At 37.7% G+C, this 15,249-nt stretch overlaps 1 protein-coding gene across 3 annotated transcripts in view; it reads right to left on the bottom strand.

Moving 5' to 3' along the window:
• Positions 1 to 79: 79 nt before the first annotated feature.
• The window catches only part of DMTF1 (cyclin D binding myb like transcription factor 1), a 30,088-nt gene continuing 14,918 nt past the window's right edge, over positions 80 to 15,249 (bottom strand). For 2 of the 3 annotated variants that reach the window (XM_037129261.2, XM_037129262.2), the window contains 11 exons: positions 15,087 to 15,244; positions 13,908 to 13,940; positions 12,892 to 13,001; positions 10,640 to 10,868; positions 9,296 to 9,447; positions 7,604 to 7,813; positions 6,011 to 6,096; positions 3,057 to 3,212; positions 2,085 to 2,450; positions 1,389 to 1,533; positions 80 to 1,162 (listed from right to left, as the gene is read on the bottom strand). In XM_037129261.2, the coding sequence (XP_036985156.2) occupies positions 1,053 to 1,162; positions 1,389 to 1,533; positions 2,085 to 2,450; positions 3,057 to 3,212; positions 6,011 to 6,096; positions 7,604 to 7,813; positions 9,296 to 9,447; positions 10,640 to 10,868; positions 12,892 to 13,001; positions 13,908 to 13,940; positions 15,087 to 15,244 (1,755 nt within the window). In that variant the 3' untranslated portion in view covers positions 80 to 1,052. The remainder of the gene's footprint in view (positions 1,163 to 1,388; positions 1,534 to 2,084; positions 2,451 to 3,056; positions 3,213 to 6,010; positions 6,097 to 7,603; positions 7,814 to 9,295; positions 9,448 to 10,639; positions 10,869 to 12,891; positions 13,002 to 13,907; positions 13,941 to 15,086; positions 15,245 to 15,249) is intronic. The other variant, XM_053672809.1, reaches the window with a different exon arrangement.

Below are 15,249 nucleotides of genomic sequence, written 5' to 3'. Positions count from 1 at the left end.
TTTTTGTGACTTTTCTATAGGAGTCATATGCGTTAAAGCTTTAAGAGGCTAGTTTTGGTTTAACCTTCTCTAGTATAGGAATGACTCAATTTATATTTCATTTCATTACAGAAGCAAATTGTGTTTTTTAAAATTGCCTGAGAGGGAGAAATTTTATCACACCCTCCCCAGCTAATGCACTAAGTGAACAGCAAACTCTGATACCCTCCTGAACTATTTTTCTGGGTGAATTCTTATCACAAAACATGTAAGAAGTAGTCACGGTATAGGAAAGGGAACTTCCCATTTCATTTGACCTCAAAGTGCTAATTTTGTAAACTGATGGCAGTCGGCTCTGAAGTGAAAACTCTTGAGTTTTGATATTACTCTCATCCATATTCCCTTTAAATTAATTAAAAAAGAAACCTGTAGTGAATTTTCCTACTCTTTTAATGCTTTTCCTCTCTGCCCAGCCCAAATCAGTTCCCAGGCCAGGTATTTAACCTTGGGTAAATAAGTAAACCCAAAGTAACTGCTGCACCATCAACTCCTAGGTCTGTGTCCTTGTATGCTGGTCAGGCCTCAAACTAATGATAATCTTTTTGAGGAAGGTCACTGGTAAACTCTAGACCATGCTGTGACCTCTCTGAAATATAAACAGGCCTACTTGAGATCAGATAGAGACATCTGATCTTGAGAGGTGAATATTACTGCTTTTGAAGGAGTAGTCAGGCTTTGGTGATTTTAAACTTTTCTCAGTGGCTGAAGTGAATGGAATTCCCTGCTAACAGATGGCAGTAATCACAGGGATCTATGTAGTTAAAGACCCCTGCCCCACCCCCCCATCCCACTCAAGTACATTTCCATAAGACTAGACCTCAGATGACATTGGAAGGAGGTAAAAAGTCATAGCAGCAACACTGTACGCAGCTTAAGCACTGAAGCTATTTAAAAGCCAGAGGAATGGTAAGTTAAGCCTCCTGGGGTGGGGGGAAGGTTCCTCCTATTTCTTTGGAGATGTTGCAATGAACAGTGTGGCTTCTTTGCTTGAACTACCTGTTTCTAAGAATTACCTAACGACAGTTGACCAAATCTTCAACATCCTTTGAGTTTTCTGAGACAGGACTGCACAAAGATGACCCAATGATACTTGATTCTTCTTGATGATGTTGGAGTATGGGATCTGTAATGAGTTAAGTTTCAAATTACTCTTAAATGTATATAATGTATATAGTCCCTAATCCACATCAAGAATTTATTTAAAGAAAAAAAATTTAAGTATTCTACCAAAGTGCAAAATTTACAAGATCACTAATCTTTGTTGCTTGATCAAGAAAGACTTAAACAACAGAATTAAATATGTAACTGCCTGATTTTCTCTTTAAGACTTAGCAAGCAGATTACAGTACCTGTTAGTGTTGTCAAAGGCAAGACAGATTCCGTGTCTATGACATCAGATGCTTGGATAAAGCCATGCGGTGAAGGAACAATAAGTATCGTTTCATCATCAATTGTTTGATCAACTTGTTCTTCTATAGCAGAAGACTCTAAATCCTAAATAATAATTTTAAAAAATGAGATTCTGTCTCATATTCCTTATTAGCTTTCCTTAAGACCCCAAACATGTTTAGGTTTGAAAGGACTTAACTTTCAAATATTCCCATTTTAAAATTAAAATGTAAAGAAATCTAAAAAGGTCTTAAAACGGACAAAGTAGTAACTTCATAGTCGAATAACAAAAAATTTCAAAAAACCAATTCAGTTATAGGTCCCTTGAATATAGAATAATGCTCTTTTGTAGCATGAGGTTCCTAGGCTAAACCACAAAGCTTATTAACCACCCTCAGGAAAATGCTTCCATGGGTTCCAACAAACATTTCCAAGGGAAGGCTTTCAGTGTGGAACAGTGTGGTAGGACAGGGCAACACTGCCGGTTGACTGACGTTTGTGAGGTCAGAGGTGGGGTTTGCACTTTACTGTGTCTAAAGAAAAAAGAAAGCACCACAGGATATCACACCCCATAAATTATCTCTAGGCTCTTCCCAAACTGCAGGTTGGAAGCTCAAGGCAAGAACCCGTAGGCTGTTCTCTCAAGTGCAACTTACCTCAGTAACATAAGCACAGGCTAAATGAGAGGGTGATTCCTCCTCTTGTTTAAGGTCGTCTTCTGTTCTGACCATAACACTATTCATCAGTTCTGTGCTATTTTGGTCACTGAATTTGGATACATGAGCATCATTAAATGATGGCTCTACAGTCACCTTAGGTTGATGAATTTCATCGGGGAAAGTGTCTGCTTCTAGGGCATCTGGAGGCTCAGGAAAATCAGATGAGTGAATATCACTATCTACTGTCAGTTCTGCTTGGGATATGGAAGAAGTGATGTCCTCTGTGGCAACTGTCTGAATGATGACTCTTGGTGTGTGACACTGCACTGTAACATTGTCACTTGTGTTCAACAAATGCTCTGGCTATAAAATGTTAAAAAAAAATGATCAATGGCAAAAATAAAGAAAGTACCTACCATATTCCAATTATAGGCAACAAACAAAGGACATTTATAGGTGCTAATGTGGGCTACTGTTCCCCCCCCAACTCTCACTTCTGGAACTGCAGTGTTCTTACCACGATTTTTCTAGAAAACCTGTCTTTTGCCTATGTGGGCCTTTGCTCTCCTAATGTCCCCATTTCCCTAATTTAAGTCCATCACATATAAGGAGACACAGGGAGTGAGCGATCTGCCCCAGGGAAGCAGAATGGAGATGTAAAACATTACTCCCGGGACAACAGTAATAACAAAGAATTGTTTCAATAAATGGACTAGATTAGTTTTGGCTCTTACATTTTATATTAACTAACCCTGGTCCTTAATAGGTGCTCAAATACTTGACCTAAGCCCGTAATAGACCCTCCTGCTGCCCCTCGCTGGCGCCCCCCCCCCCCCCCGAGATATTGTTACTGAAGGCCCACGGGCTCTCTCACAGTACTGAAAACTAGAGAAACATGGCGATGCTTGTCAGTTAGCCAACCTTTGTTACAAAAACTAGAAATTAAGCAATTTATGTAAGGTAACATACGGATACAGCATGAACAATGATCTGTTCAGGAGAAGCAGGAGCAGCAGCCGTCACGGTTACTGTGGGACTAGCAGTCAGAGTGAGGGGCAGGCCTTGGCTTGAGCTCGTTTGAAGTAGGTAGGTACCTGGAGTCCCCGTGGGCTGTAAATGGAAAGACTAAAAGAAAAAGACGACCAAGATCAACACAGGTGCATTACACCATTAAGTAAGTGGTCTTACTAGTACTCATTAAGTGTAGCTTTATATCCAAAATGGGGACTGACTTTAATTTACTAACCACTAATGTACTTACCAGCTGTAGGTGTGAACTAGAAATAAAATGAAAGATATGGGATCCCTGACTATTTGTCTCAAGTCATTACTTGGTCTGGAGTGAAAAACAGAGAGGCAAGGCCTTTATCTTGCTGTTCACTCTGTGTTTCTACTGTCTGGTCGTACTCATTTCATGCCACGAAGACATGGTCACATGAGCCACTGTTTCCAGTGTGGTAACCAGTGCACTCAATCTCCCCTTGTTAACCTTCCTCTGTAGCACATAAAAACCGGCAGTCTCCCAGCTTAACACATTTTCCATTTTTGAAAAGGCACTGCAGCAGTGTTACTTAAACAGATCTTTTTCACCGTATGCTGTTAAATATTTTTTACATTAGGAGGAAACATACAGAAACAGCATTAGCAGTGTTCTGCTTAAGGAAAAAGTAAATTCCTATTTGAAAAGCAGATAAAGAACTAAAGTACTCAATACCCATACACCTTTCACAGCCATAAGCTTCTATAATAATTTGAGTTCTAAAGGAAAAGTACTGGGTTGGCCAAAAAGTTAGTTTAATTTTTTCCCATAAGATGGCTCTAATAGTGCTTAATTGTCTTTAACTTCATTCAAAACAATTTTCTTAGCTATATTGTGACAGCTGTCATATCAGTGTGCATTAAAAAAAATCAAAATTGGTGAATTTTTGTGCAGCCATTTTAATATCAAAGAGGGAAGGAGATACACAACATGTTTGGCATGTTATACTTTATTTTGAGAAGTAAAAACTGAAATGCAAGAAAAAGACTTGCACAGTGTATGGAGAAGGTACTGTGACTGAACATGTCAAAAGTGTTTTGCTAATAAGTTTCTTGGTACTACTGACATTTTGGCCAAATAATTCTTTGCCGTGGGGCTGTCTCATGCATTGGAAGGTGTTTAGCAGCACCTCTGCCCTCTACCCACTGAAGCCAATAGTAGGAGACAGCTGGCATCCTCAAAATACCCAAATCGATAAAGTTACTGGTGAAAATGGAAAAAAAAAGTCTTTTATTTTATGGGAAAAACCAAACAGGCTTTTTGGCCAACTCAATATTTGCTCTTAAAATAGACTGGGAGTCACAGAACCTGTTCTTTAGTGTGGTGTGGTTTTATAGATATAAGCCACAGCTGCCCTCCTGGGTACAGACTCACTGAAGTCTAGGTCTCCTCACTGCTTACTGAGGAGTGCTCATGGCAAAGGCCGTGAGGATCAGAAATGATTACAATGGTGCCTGATACACACCAGGCATTTGGTTACTTTTTTCATCTCCACAAGAGTAAAAGCTGTTTTCCTAATGATTGTGTTTATTAGTCACATGTGGTCACACACTAAATACTTTATAGGTACACGTGTAATACATGTACTTTATTTAATATACACTCAGTGCTCACAATTTGTTGACATAGAGGCACTATTGTCATCCTCTATCAATAAATCAGAACAGATGTGTCCAAATATTTGATTCTAACCTGGTAATTAAAAACCTGAACCTCAAATATATATGTGTACATTATTTATTTAGTCAGGGGAAGAGAAAGGTAGAAAAAAAGAAAAAGGATATTCTGTTTTCTACCTATGAAAAATGGTTACCTTATATAGCCCTATTTTGTAGACCACTGGATTGGGAAGCTGAGACGTAAGTACACTAGTGGAAGTCCCAAAATCGCTCTCAAGGAGAACTTTTTGCTGCACTGGCCACCTTGTGAGACTGGGCTGTGGAGAACATAAACTGGCACTCACGTCCCTTATGTTCTTCACTGCAAGTAAATCTTCACATAATTTAAAAACAATCTATTTTAAATTTATGAAAATTGAGCTAATTCTGGCCTTCCCCTTTTTTAGAAAACAGTGCAAGAACTGGGACTTTAAAAACAATTTCCATTACCCCCAAAAAAAACTCTTTCAAATTAGCTGTCATGCCCATTTCTCTATATCTTCTACCTAAATAGGTTTGTCTATCTGACGGTTCAAATAAATGGTAGTCACAAGCTATATGGTATTTTGTGTCTAGTTTCTTAGTATGTTTTCAAGGTTCATCCTGATTGTAGTATCAGTACTTCATTCTCTTACTGCCAAATTTTGTTTGTATGCCTCTGTAGGATATTTTAACTTACCCACTTATCAGTGGATGGACATGTGGGTTGTTTTTACTTTTTTGTTATTATGAATATGAGTATGTATACTACATATGCATGTGTAAGTTTTTATGTGGACACATTTCTCTTAGGGATATCTGGAATTAGAATTGGGTCATACGGTAACTATATTTTTAACCTTTTCAGAAACTGCAAGATTGTTTATTCCACAAACTATTGCTCAGATAACCAATATGAATCCTTGGTTTTATATCTGCTTATGACTCAATACAAACCTACGGCATGTATGAGCTCTACTCACTAGCACTGTCATTTTCATTTATAAAAAGAACATATTAATGGTTTATATACAGATGAAGCAAAAGACTAAAAAACTATTTATAAAAGCTGTTTTATGTTGTCTTTTAACTAGCCTCAAAACCATGGACATAGTTGCACTTAATGCCAGTCACATTTTTATATTTCATTTGCTTAGACAGTGTATATAGCATTTCTGAAACTGATACCAACAGATCTTTCTTATGCATACAGATGGCTGATATTTACTTTGTGAGGTATTACTCACTGGAAGAATCTCAAACGTTTGTAGTGTTCCACTGTTTAGTGTTATGGTTTCTGAGTCAACAGTAGCAGCAGGGGAGTCTGTCGAGGCTGTGGTAAGAACAAGGACAACAACAAAACACTTTGTAAATTATTATGAAAGCAATTTCATACCAAATAATCTGCCTGAAAACCTGAATTCATTTACATTTCTGATGCGGTATTAAGAAATATAATGGATTTGTCTGGGATGGCATAGATCAGAGACTGGCAAACTATGGCCCACAGCCAAATACAGCCCACTACAAGTTTTTGTAAATGTCCACACATGTTCATTCATGTTCTGTGGTTGCCTTTGCACTACAATGGGAAGAGCTGAGTAACTGTGACAGAGTCAATATTAGCTAACCGCTGGTATGGATATAAAGTATTTCTAATGTTAGGAAGTAAGAAGAATATACTAAGGCTAACTTGTAAAGAGATAGGAACTTGGACATTCTGGGAAGTAGTATAGTAGACATTCCCAAAACACTAGGTTTTAGGTTCTAGTGGCATTGCTTCTTTAAACCTGGGCAAGTAACTTACTTTAATTCAAACTAATGTTCAGAGCCTTTATCTGTCTTGTTTATCTCATATAGTTGTGAGGATCAAAAGCAAGAGATAAATAGATTATTTCAGAATCACCTATCTGGGAGACTGAACTCCACTTTAGAGATCAGATAGTATAATCTCTTTATAGGTGTTAACTGAGACTCAGAATTCATCAGTGTCTGCTGAAGGTCACGCAGAACTGACTTACTAGAAGAAATGTGATCTCCTTTGGTGCTTTCAGTTGGACCTGTAGGTAAATCCACTTGAAAAAATTATCTGGAATTGACTTTTCATGTGGAGTATTTATGGTTAGTTTATTATAGTCTGACTACAACAGTTTTAAGTTTGAAAGAAATGTGACACCTTTGCCAAGACAAGTGGGCTTCATTTGTGTTATTTCTCTTATCATTTGACGGATTCTTAAGACAATGCCTAGAATATCTGAAGTGATTTCAGATAAATAACCTAAATCAGGGGTAAGAAAACTTTGGCTGCAGACAAATGTGGCTTGAAGCCAAGCCATGCTGTGAATGAATATTAAGTTATCATTTATAAAATGTTTGCTGTTTTCCCAAAAAGTATGGTCAACTCAACAGTCAATGAAAATTGTAGCAATCTCCATGTACAATCCATCTATAGCCAACAGTAGCTCTCATATTTATGGTGGACTGGTAATTTCAGTTGCTTTGCAATCTCAAGAATATAAAAACAAGCAGTGCCAAAGAAAAGTCTCCAGGCTTTATTACACCGTAGAAAGCTAAAGCAAAAAACCAAATTTAAATTAGAACTTTAAGAGTAAGACAGGCACAATTAACTTAAATGTCTGTAAGGTAACTTTGATAGTCATTACATACACACATATATGTTAATTATGTAGGTGGCCCAGTGATTTTCAAACAGGATATCATAGGGTTCATTTATCAACTTGGATACATTTCTGTCAACTTTCTAGAAGACTGAAAGGTGTTAGTCATTAGCCAAATCATACAGGTCACATAGCAAGGAGACCTGCGGTCCAAACACTTACAGACATGGGTAATCTGGACCGGGATCTGCAAGGCTGTCATGGGGCTTGGAGAGATGGCTGTACTGTCTTCCAAGCGGGCGACTCTGATCTGAACATGCTGTACACTGGAACTGGAATTACTGTTTGGAACTCCAGATCCTGATTTACTCTCCAAAAGCGTTGGGTTGTTTTTCTGATTCTCATGTAACTGTTTCAGACCTTTTATTAAGACTAAAGGGAGATAGGCAGACAAAAAGAACATTGATTCTCTGAAAGACCACCATCTATGCAGCAAAGGAGGTGGGAGGTAAGGACAGAAAGTATTCGGAATAAGTAATTATATGCTGTATGAGAAATCTTACCAAAATAATAAAACATTTAAAAAAGCTACAACTGTCTGGAAATTCTTGCTAATGTTCTCCATCATACAGATTAAAAAAATTAAAACATAATATTGTTCTTGCCATCTAAGATGCGTTGAAAAATAGCCATTGTAAGGAACACGGAAATAGGACATTTTCTTTGTTCTAGTGATTCTTCATAAAAACTCTTTTTTAAAATTTTATTTATTTATTTTTAAAGATTTTATTTATTCACTTTTAGAGAGAAAGGGAGGGAGGGAGAGAAACATCAATGTGTGGTTGCCTCTCAGGTACCCCCTTCTGGGGACCTGGCTTGCAACCCAGGCATGTGGGAATCTAACCAGCGATCCTTTGGTTTGCAGGCCCGTGCTCTATCCACTGAGCCACACCAGTCAGGTTCATAAAAATTATTATTATTTAGGAAGACACTGATAATATTAAATACTTATTTTCATTTAAAAATGAATAGTGTACTTTCCCACCAAGGACTCAAGGGCAACTGTTTTAACCACTGTAAGAGCATAATCCATTGACTCTGAAACTAATACACAACAGTAGAACAGCAGCTCATCTTTTCCAAACAATATGCAACCACCTTGAGTTCTTGTACAGGAAAGCCAATTCTACACTTCCCCTCCTCTGCTAGTCATGACAGACTGCATCAATGCTGCCCCCCAGGTGATGCTACAATCTGGCTGGGTTCATGTTACAGTAGTATTCATGCATTGTTTTGGTTTTATCAGATTTGTAAATTTATTTTAAAAATTTCATCAAGCCAAAATTACTCACCATCTAGTTTTCTTGTGGAAAAATGGGCACTGGAGAACAATACTAAGTGGAATAAATTTGACTGCGTAGACTATACAACTTAGTTTAGTGCCCAGTACACAGCAGGCAAGTAAAAAGTGTATTATGCCTCACTTTTAAGCAATCCCAACTTAACATCTCTAGTTTATGTAACAAAAGAAATTAGAAATTTATAGAGCCTTTGTTCTACAAAACAAATTATCACAGAATTTCTCTACATTACAACTTACTTGAAATTATTCAACTCATAAAAGTTGATTAAATGTCTGTTTTCAAAAATTTATCTTTGTGCACAATAAAAATGTATATGTATAATTTAGTTCCTTTTCATAGTTTGTGTGAAAACAAGAATGTGTATATTCTTATTTTAGGTGCTCTGAAAATTACTAGTCACATCAACCCATTTTCCAAAGAAACAGGGCTAAAGGTTTAAGTGAAACATATATTACTCATATCTCTTTATTGAGACAAACTTCTAACCTCTAACTCCTGAGGAGTAAACATGGTTAAGACAAGGGAAGGACTTATGCACATGTTACCTTACCAGGGAATGAAACATCTTTATGATTTGCAATTTGCCTTTTGATGGTCCACCATTTACTTCGAAGCCATTGTGGTGAACGGACACTGCTCCATCCCTCTGCTAATAGATCCCAGTTTATGTCATTTTCATCAGCTACATCAAGCTCTGCTATCCTACAGGTTACAGAATAAGCACCTGTTAGATGTTAATTTATTTCTCCATAAGAACCCTCTTCTGACTTCTCATGATGGCTCTGGAGAGAAAGGAATGGCAGGTTGTCATTGAGATGCTACTGTTATGTTGGGAAACAACAGCATCTCATGGGAAAGGATCACAGGAGCCTAGAGCTATGAAATATCACCAGCAACAGCCTTTCCTTAATGGTACAAGCAGTGGGCTGAATTATCAATGAACCAGATGAAGCACTGGAGAGGAAAGGGAGTAGCTAAAGGGTTAGAATAGGTCAGAACAGGTTTAGTTGTACAGTGTTCTGCAATGTTTTATAGTGTTACAAAGTTATTTCTAGGACCCGAGATTTTCTGTTTGTAAAATTTAAAAAAAAAAAGTTTAGAAATGAGCTATTTACAAAGACTAGTTTTAAAATCTATTAAAAACAAAACCCAAAACAAAATGGCAAGACAACAACAACACTCCAGCAGCAACCAAACCCCTCCCTGTCAAATTCCCAAAATAAAACCCAACTAAATTTGGGGTTGTAATGGTTTATTTCTTCTCTAGCTTTAACTTTCATGCTGATTTTGATTTTCAGTAGGGAGCAGCTGCAATACCTTCTATTAATTACTTCAGTGTCTCAAATATTTTCTTGCTGGCATTTTTTTTGCCTATTTGAGTCACTGGTCTTAATGGTTAAGCCAACTAATTAAAATAAATGTGGGAATGCTATCTTAAAGTTACTTTTTGATAGGTATGAAATGGAAGTAGCCCAGTTTGAAGGTGTGGGTAAACTGCAGAGCGGGCCCCCTTCTTTGTGGTCCTAGCACAGCGGCCAAAGACGGGGCAAAGAGACTGAACAGCCCTGGCACCGTGGCGTGGCCCCCTAGGCCAGAAACGAGGCACCACTGGGACAGCGGAAAAGCTGCACTGCCTCGGCCGTGCCACGCCTGTTCTGTGGATACAGGACTTCAGTCTCCACGCCTTTAATCCGGTACTTTGCACAAGCACTAAAACCACCAAAAGAACAAAACAAAAGTGGGCGCAAAGTGAAAGAGGATCTTAAACAGTGGCTCTCTATGAAAAAGATGCTTTTCAGACATTAGGCACCCAGGGAAACCAAAAGAGGACAATCAGTCAAGAGACCCACAGTGATTAACCAACTTTTGCCATTAAAAGATTAAGGATACAAACCTGAGGATGAGATTGATTTCATCTTCCTTGGTCCACTCAGTACCTCCACTCTGCTTCCAGTTCAGGTAGTTGAGCCATTTAGAACGACACTGCTTTTCTGAGCGGGTACCCACTCGCTCTGCCACGGCTGCCCAAGACACACCCTGTGTGACGATGTCACCTGGTTCAGTGCTTGTCAATTCATGAACCACCTCTGCAAGTCTCTTTTCTTCTTCTTCTGTCCACTTTCCTGCAAGAAGAGAAAATCATCCAGAATACTACTGCTACCTTCTTTTTTCTTTTGCAAATCAGACTCAGCCTTGTATTTCCAAGGACTGATGGGAAGTAGGCAGTAGTATTAAAAGTATTTCTGAGTGACACTCGGGTAGGAAACTAAATGTAAGACAGTTGCATTTTACTAAACTAGTCAGGTTCTTAGCACACACACACACACAAATAGAGAATCCTATCAGAAAGCACAAGCTGACTCTGTAAGAAAAACTATCTAAAACGTTACTAGAAAGAATTATGTACTCTCAAGTTATACTAAGTCCTAAGTGGGAAGAGCTTCAGCAACGGCTTGATGGACACAGAAACTTACTTTTACCTTAGGCTCAGCTAAGAAGTGTCCCTGCTCTGCAGAAGTGGCGCAGGCTCAACAGAGACCTTTACTTATGGGATAAGTGGCGAGGGGAAAGTGGAATAACATTGTATGGCCTCCCATCCATTTTGGTAAATATAAAAATAGGTTTATGCCATCTCCTTTCCCCACTATTCCAGCTCCAAGCTACTGTGATGAAATGTAAGTCTGGGACTGGTATTCACATGTATTTTTAATTCAGTTTTTTCCTGAACTTATAAACCTACTAATCAAAGTTAATCTTCCTTATGTTCCTCTTGATCGTTTCTTAAGGAGCTCAAGTAGAAAAACAGGAAAACACCTTGTTTCCATTTTGTTAATAGTAGCTAAAGACTTCTGGAAACATTTAAAAGGGGTAAGTGTTTGATTCAAAGACTCGTTTGATCAACAAATACTTACTGCCTGTACTACATGCTAGGTAGAGTCTGGAAACCATGGATTCAAGACAATGACCTGCTCTCCTATTTTAGCATGGTAGGAAAGAAAGGGCAAACCCAGGCTGCTGCTCATGGTGTGGCACAAAAGAGAACTCTTGATCAGAAACAGTAAGTAGCAACACAAAGTTAAGGTGCAGAGCAGTCCCTCAGGCCAGCTATCAAGGGAGGGTGTTTGTCCAGATTGTTTACGAAGGGGCTTCTGTACTCACAGCACCTCACATGGACCTCTGGGGTACATCCTATACCTAAAGTTCCCATTCCTGCCTCATTAAGTTGTCATTAACCAGAGAATGAGAGTTGGTAGGATTTATGTCTTCTTCACTTTGCAGCTAATAGTGCTGGTGGGGTGGTTAAACAGGAAATATTACTGATTCCACTTTGGTGGGGGGTGAGGGTAAGGAAAGAAATTTGTTTCCTGGAAGCTCAAGCTTAACTTGAGAATTGTTTTTCTTACTAAAGGACTGATGAGAGACTTCAGAGAATATTAGGGCTAAAAGGAAATTATGACACCACCTATTCTAACCTCTTCATTCTACAGAGAAAACAGGCTCAAAAGGTTAAATGAGAGTTTAGTGGCAGAGCCTAAATATTGTTGTTAGTCACAAAATTTAGGTTCATCAGTGCTATCTATACATGTATATACATTAAGGATTAAATAGGCATTTGTGATTTGGCCTAGGGACTTAAACATACAAATTACAGGTTTTTTCCTATGGAAAATTTACTTTATTTTAAAATAAGCAAAATGTATAAAAACCATTAAACACAGCTTTTAAGTTGGGACTTGTTTGGAACTAAAGTTTTTCTTAAACATGAGTTGATAAGCTGTTGTTAACAAAAGTTCAACAAATGAGCTTAAATTAAAATTACTTCTGCCTTAAAAATACGTGTATATAATCCTTGAAAGTAAGTACCTTCCCAACTGGGGCAGGTCTGAATTGCTCCGAACGGAAACATGCTAGACTTAAAACCTATGCGACTGAGACGCTGTTATCTCTGTGAACAGTGTCACTTTTATGCAAAAGCACAGAAATAATTAGTTGGCTCTATTGAGCTTGATGAAAAAGGAAGACTAGAAAACAAGATTTGAGCTGAAGGGAATGGCAATTTTCTTTCCAGAGCAGAAGAGAAAGAAGTATCTGAAGGGGCAAGAAACTCCAATGTGACCAAACCCCCAGCAGCAGCAGTCCCAGTACCTGTGTTGCAAGTATCCTTCATCAGTCGGCACCGATCTTTGACGGAAGAGGCACTTCTTCCTAGCGCCGCCCCTATTGTTGCCCAGTCATTGCCATGCTTTATCCGGAGCCTAAAACAAGAGTCTGCCAATCAGCATTGGGTTCAACTGTTTTCTCCCTTTTAATTTCATCATTTATTCTTCATTCTTCTTCTTCCCATTTGAGTGGTTTGGAAGTTGTGGGCAGCAATACTTTGAGAGCCAAAGTTTGAAAGTGTGGCCTTTTTGGGGGGTCCACAGTTGTCTGTGGGTGAAAAAAAGACAGGCAGCAATTGCCTTTTTCCTGGGTCAGAGAAGAAATAAGTAACTTGGATATGTGTTCAAAAAAGACCAAATTTCCCCTCAGGTTATTGATACAATCTCCCAGGCAATTCCCAAATTTTTCACTTTTGAATATTCCCAACCAGCTCTTCTCAGATATTTGAAAAAGTTTCCTAAGTCCTTAACATCCTAAACAGGACCAACCTTCAACTTTTTTCATGATCCATACAATACATTAATTCATCCTTTATGGTCCTAACTCCATGAAGCAAAATTATGTCTCTTGTGAAACAGCCTTCACGAGGCAGTGATTAAGTGAAACAGCCCAGACCGGTGCTCAGTGAAACCTGGCCAAGTCACTTCCCAAACTGAGCCATACACAGCCTTGGTTTTTATCCTGGTGTAGAGGTTCCCCAGATTTAGGCTTATGCCACCAAGGATGGCCATCTGATATCTTCTGTAACCCCTGACAATGGTCTAAGGATGCATTTGATTTGTTAACTGACAATAGGAGGAGAGTAAATTTATGGGCATGGCTACTCTGCAGGTATAGAATAGTAAGCTCTTTTCACAGTCAATCATGCTTAACAGCAGGATTAAGTTAGACCAGTCTATTAAAAATCTCTTGACATTTCAAAGTAAAACTTTAAAAATATATGACAAAATAATAATAGAACTCAACTATCAGAATTAATGAATAAAAAATTTTAAACTTACTCCTTGAGCTTTTCAATTTCTTCAGGTGTATATCTAGAAATTTAAAGAAAGTTTAAAAAAGGATCAATTGAAACAGAATGTTAAAAACTTTAATAAAAATCAGAATTTCAATTAAGGAGTCAAATATTCAGTCACTTAGCATACTGATAGTATTTTCAAAGTAACCAGTTTCAAAGCAGATCAATAAAAAGTAATGCTTTTATTAAAAAAAAACAAAGAATACTTTTAGCTATAATAAAAACGAGCCCTTTCCAATTTTCTCTATAAAATTCAATATTTAAAACATATTTGCTCCTATGCTAATTTTTCCTGTAAAAGTTTGGTTTAGGCATCTAATATCATAGCAATTCTGAAAGACTTATTGATGACACTATAAACCAGAACAAGAAAGAAAATCTATGGTAAATTCTCACAAGGCACTAAAAAATGTAAAGGTCTCTTCACTTTCTCTCTCCATGCATGGACAGCTGACATGCTCTAGCTCCAAAGTAGAGGCTCCTTGTTTTAGTGGGCAAGTATGCAATACAGTCAATGCAATGCTCTTTTTAAAAAATAGTATCTAGTTGGGGGGTGGGCTGGGATGGGAGTAAAAGACAGAAAACTGTACTTGAACAACAATTAAACAAACAAAAAAAAATACCAGTATCTAGTAAGCAAAACTATAATACTAACACCTAAAATTCCCAGAGAAAATAAAAAGTATGTCAAAACACCATATAATCATTGCATTGAAAATATGATGCCTTCCCAAGTTACCTATAACAGAAATCCATGCACTGTATCCAGAAATTTAGTGATTTAAAAAACCAAGTCACTGAACTAGGAAAATGGTATACTGTCGACAGAAAAATAAGTAAGAAAAATGTTAACAATGAATTTTATAGCGTTCACACTTTCTAAATCTTTAATCACTATTAGTTTTTATAATGTTACTAGAAAGCTGACTTTGACAAACCTATACAAAGTTTTTTAGAATTTAATTTCTAAAAGAGATCTTAATTATAAGGAGGTTTCACCATATTCACAACATGGACTTGGGGAAACAACCCAACAGTAATTCTTAGTATAGCTGTCTCAATTAAGGCTGTGGTCATAACCCTGATTTAAAAGAAAAAAAGAGAATTCCTTAAATATTCCCCCTAATTACATGAAATCATGCAGCATTACAAGTGTTCATACTTTCCCACATGGTTTCTGTCATCATACATGCGAAGCACTCTTCTATAAACTGCAAACAAAGGCCGGTTCAGACCCCATGCTATAGTCCTGTAGAAATCTTTTCTTTCGTCTTTTGACATCTCAAAGATGATTTCTGTAGCATCTTTTATTCCGCGTGCCTAAA

Source organism: Artibeus jamaicensis, unplaced genomic scaffold, assembly GCF_021234435.1.
Source record: "Artibeus jamaicensis isolate MK-2021 breed Jamaican fruit bat unplaced genomic scaffold, CSHL_Jam_final contig_787, whole genome shotgun sequence".
Classification (NCBI taxonomy): Eukaryota; Metazoa; Chordata; class Mammalia; order Chiroptera; family Phyllostomidae; genus Artibeus; species Artibeus jamaicensis.
Note: the sequence above shows the minus strand (reverse complement) of the source record. Positions and strands in the feature narration are given on the sequence as shown.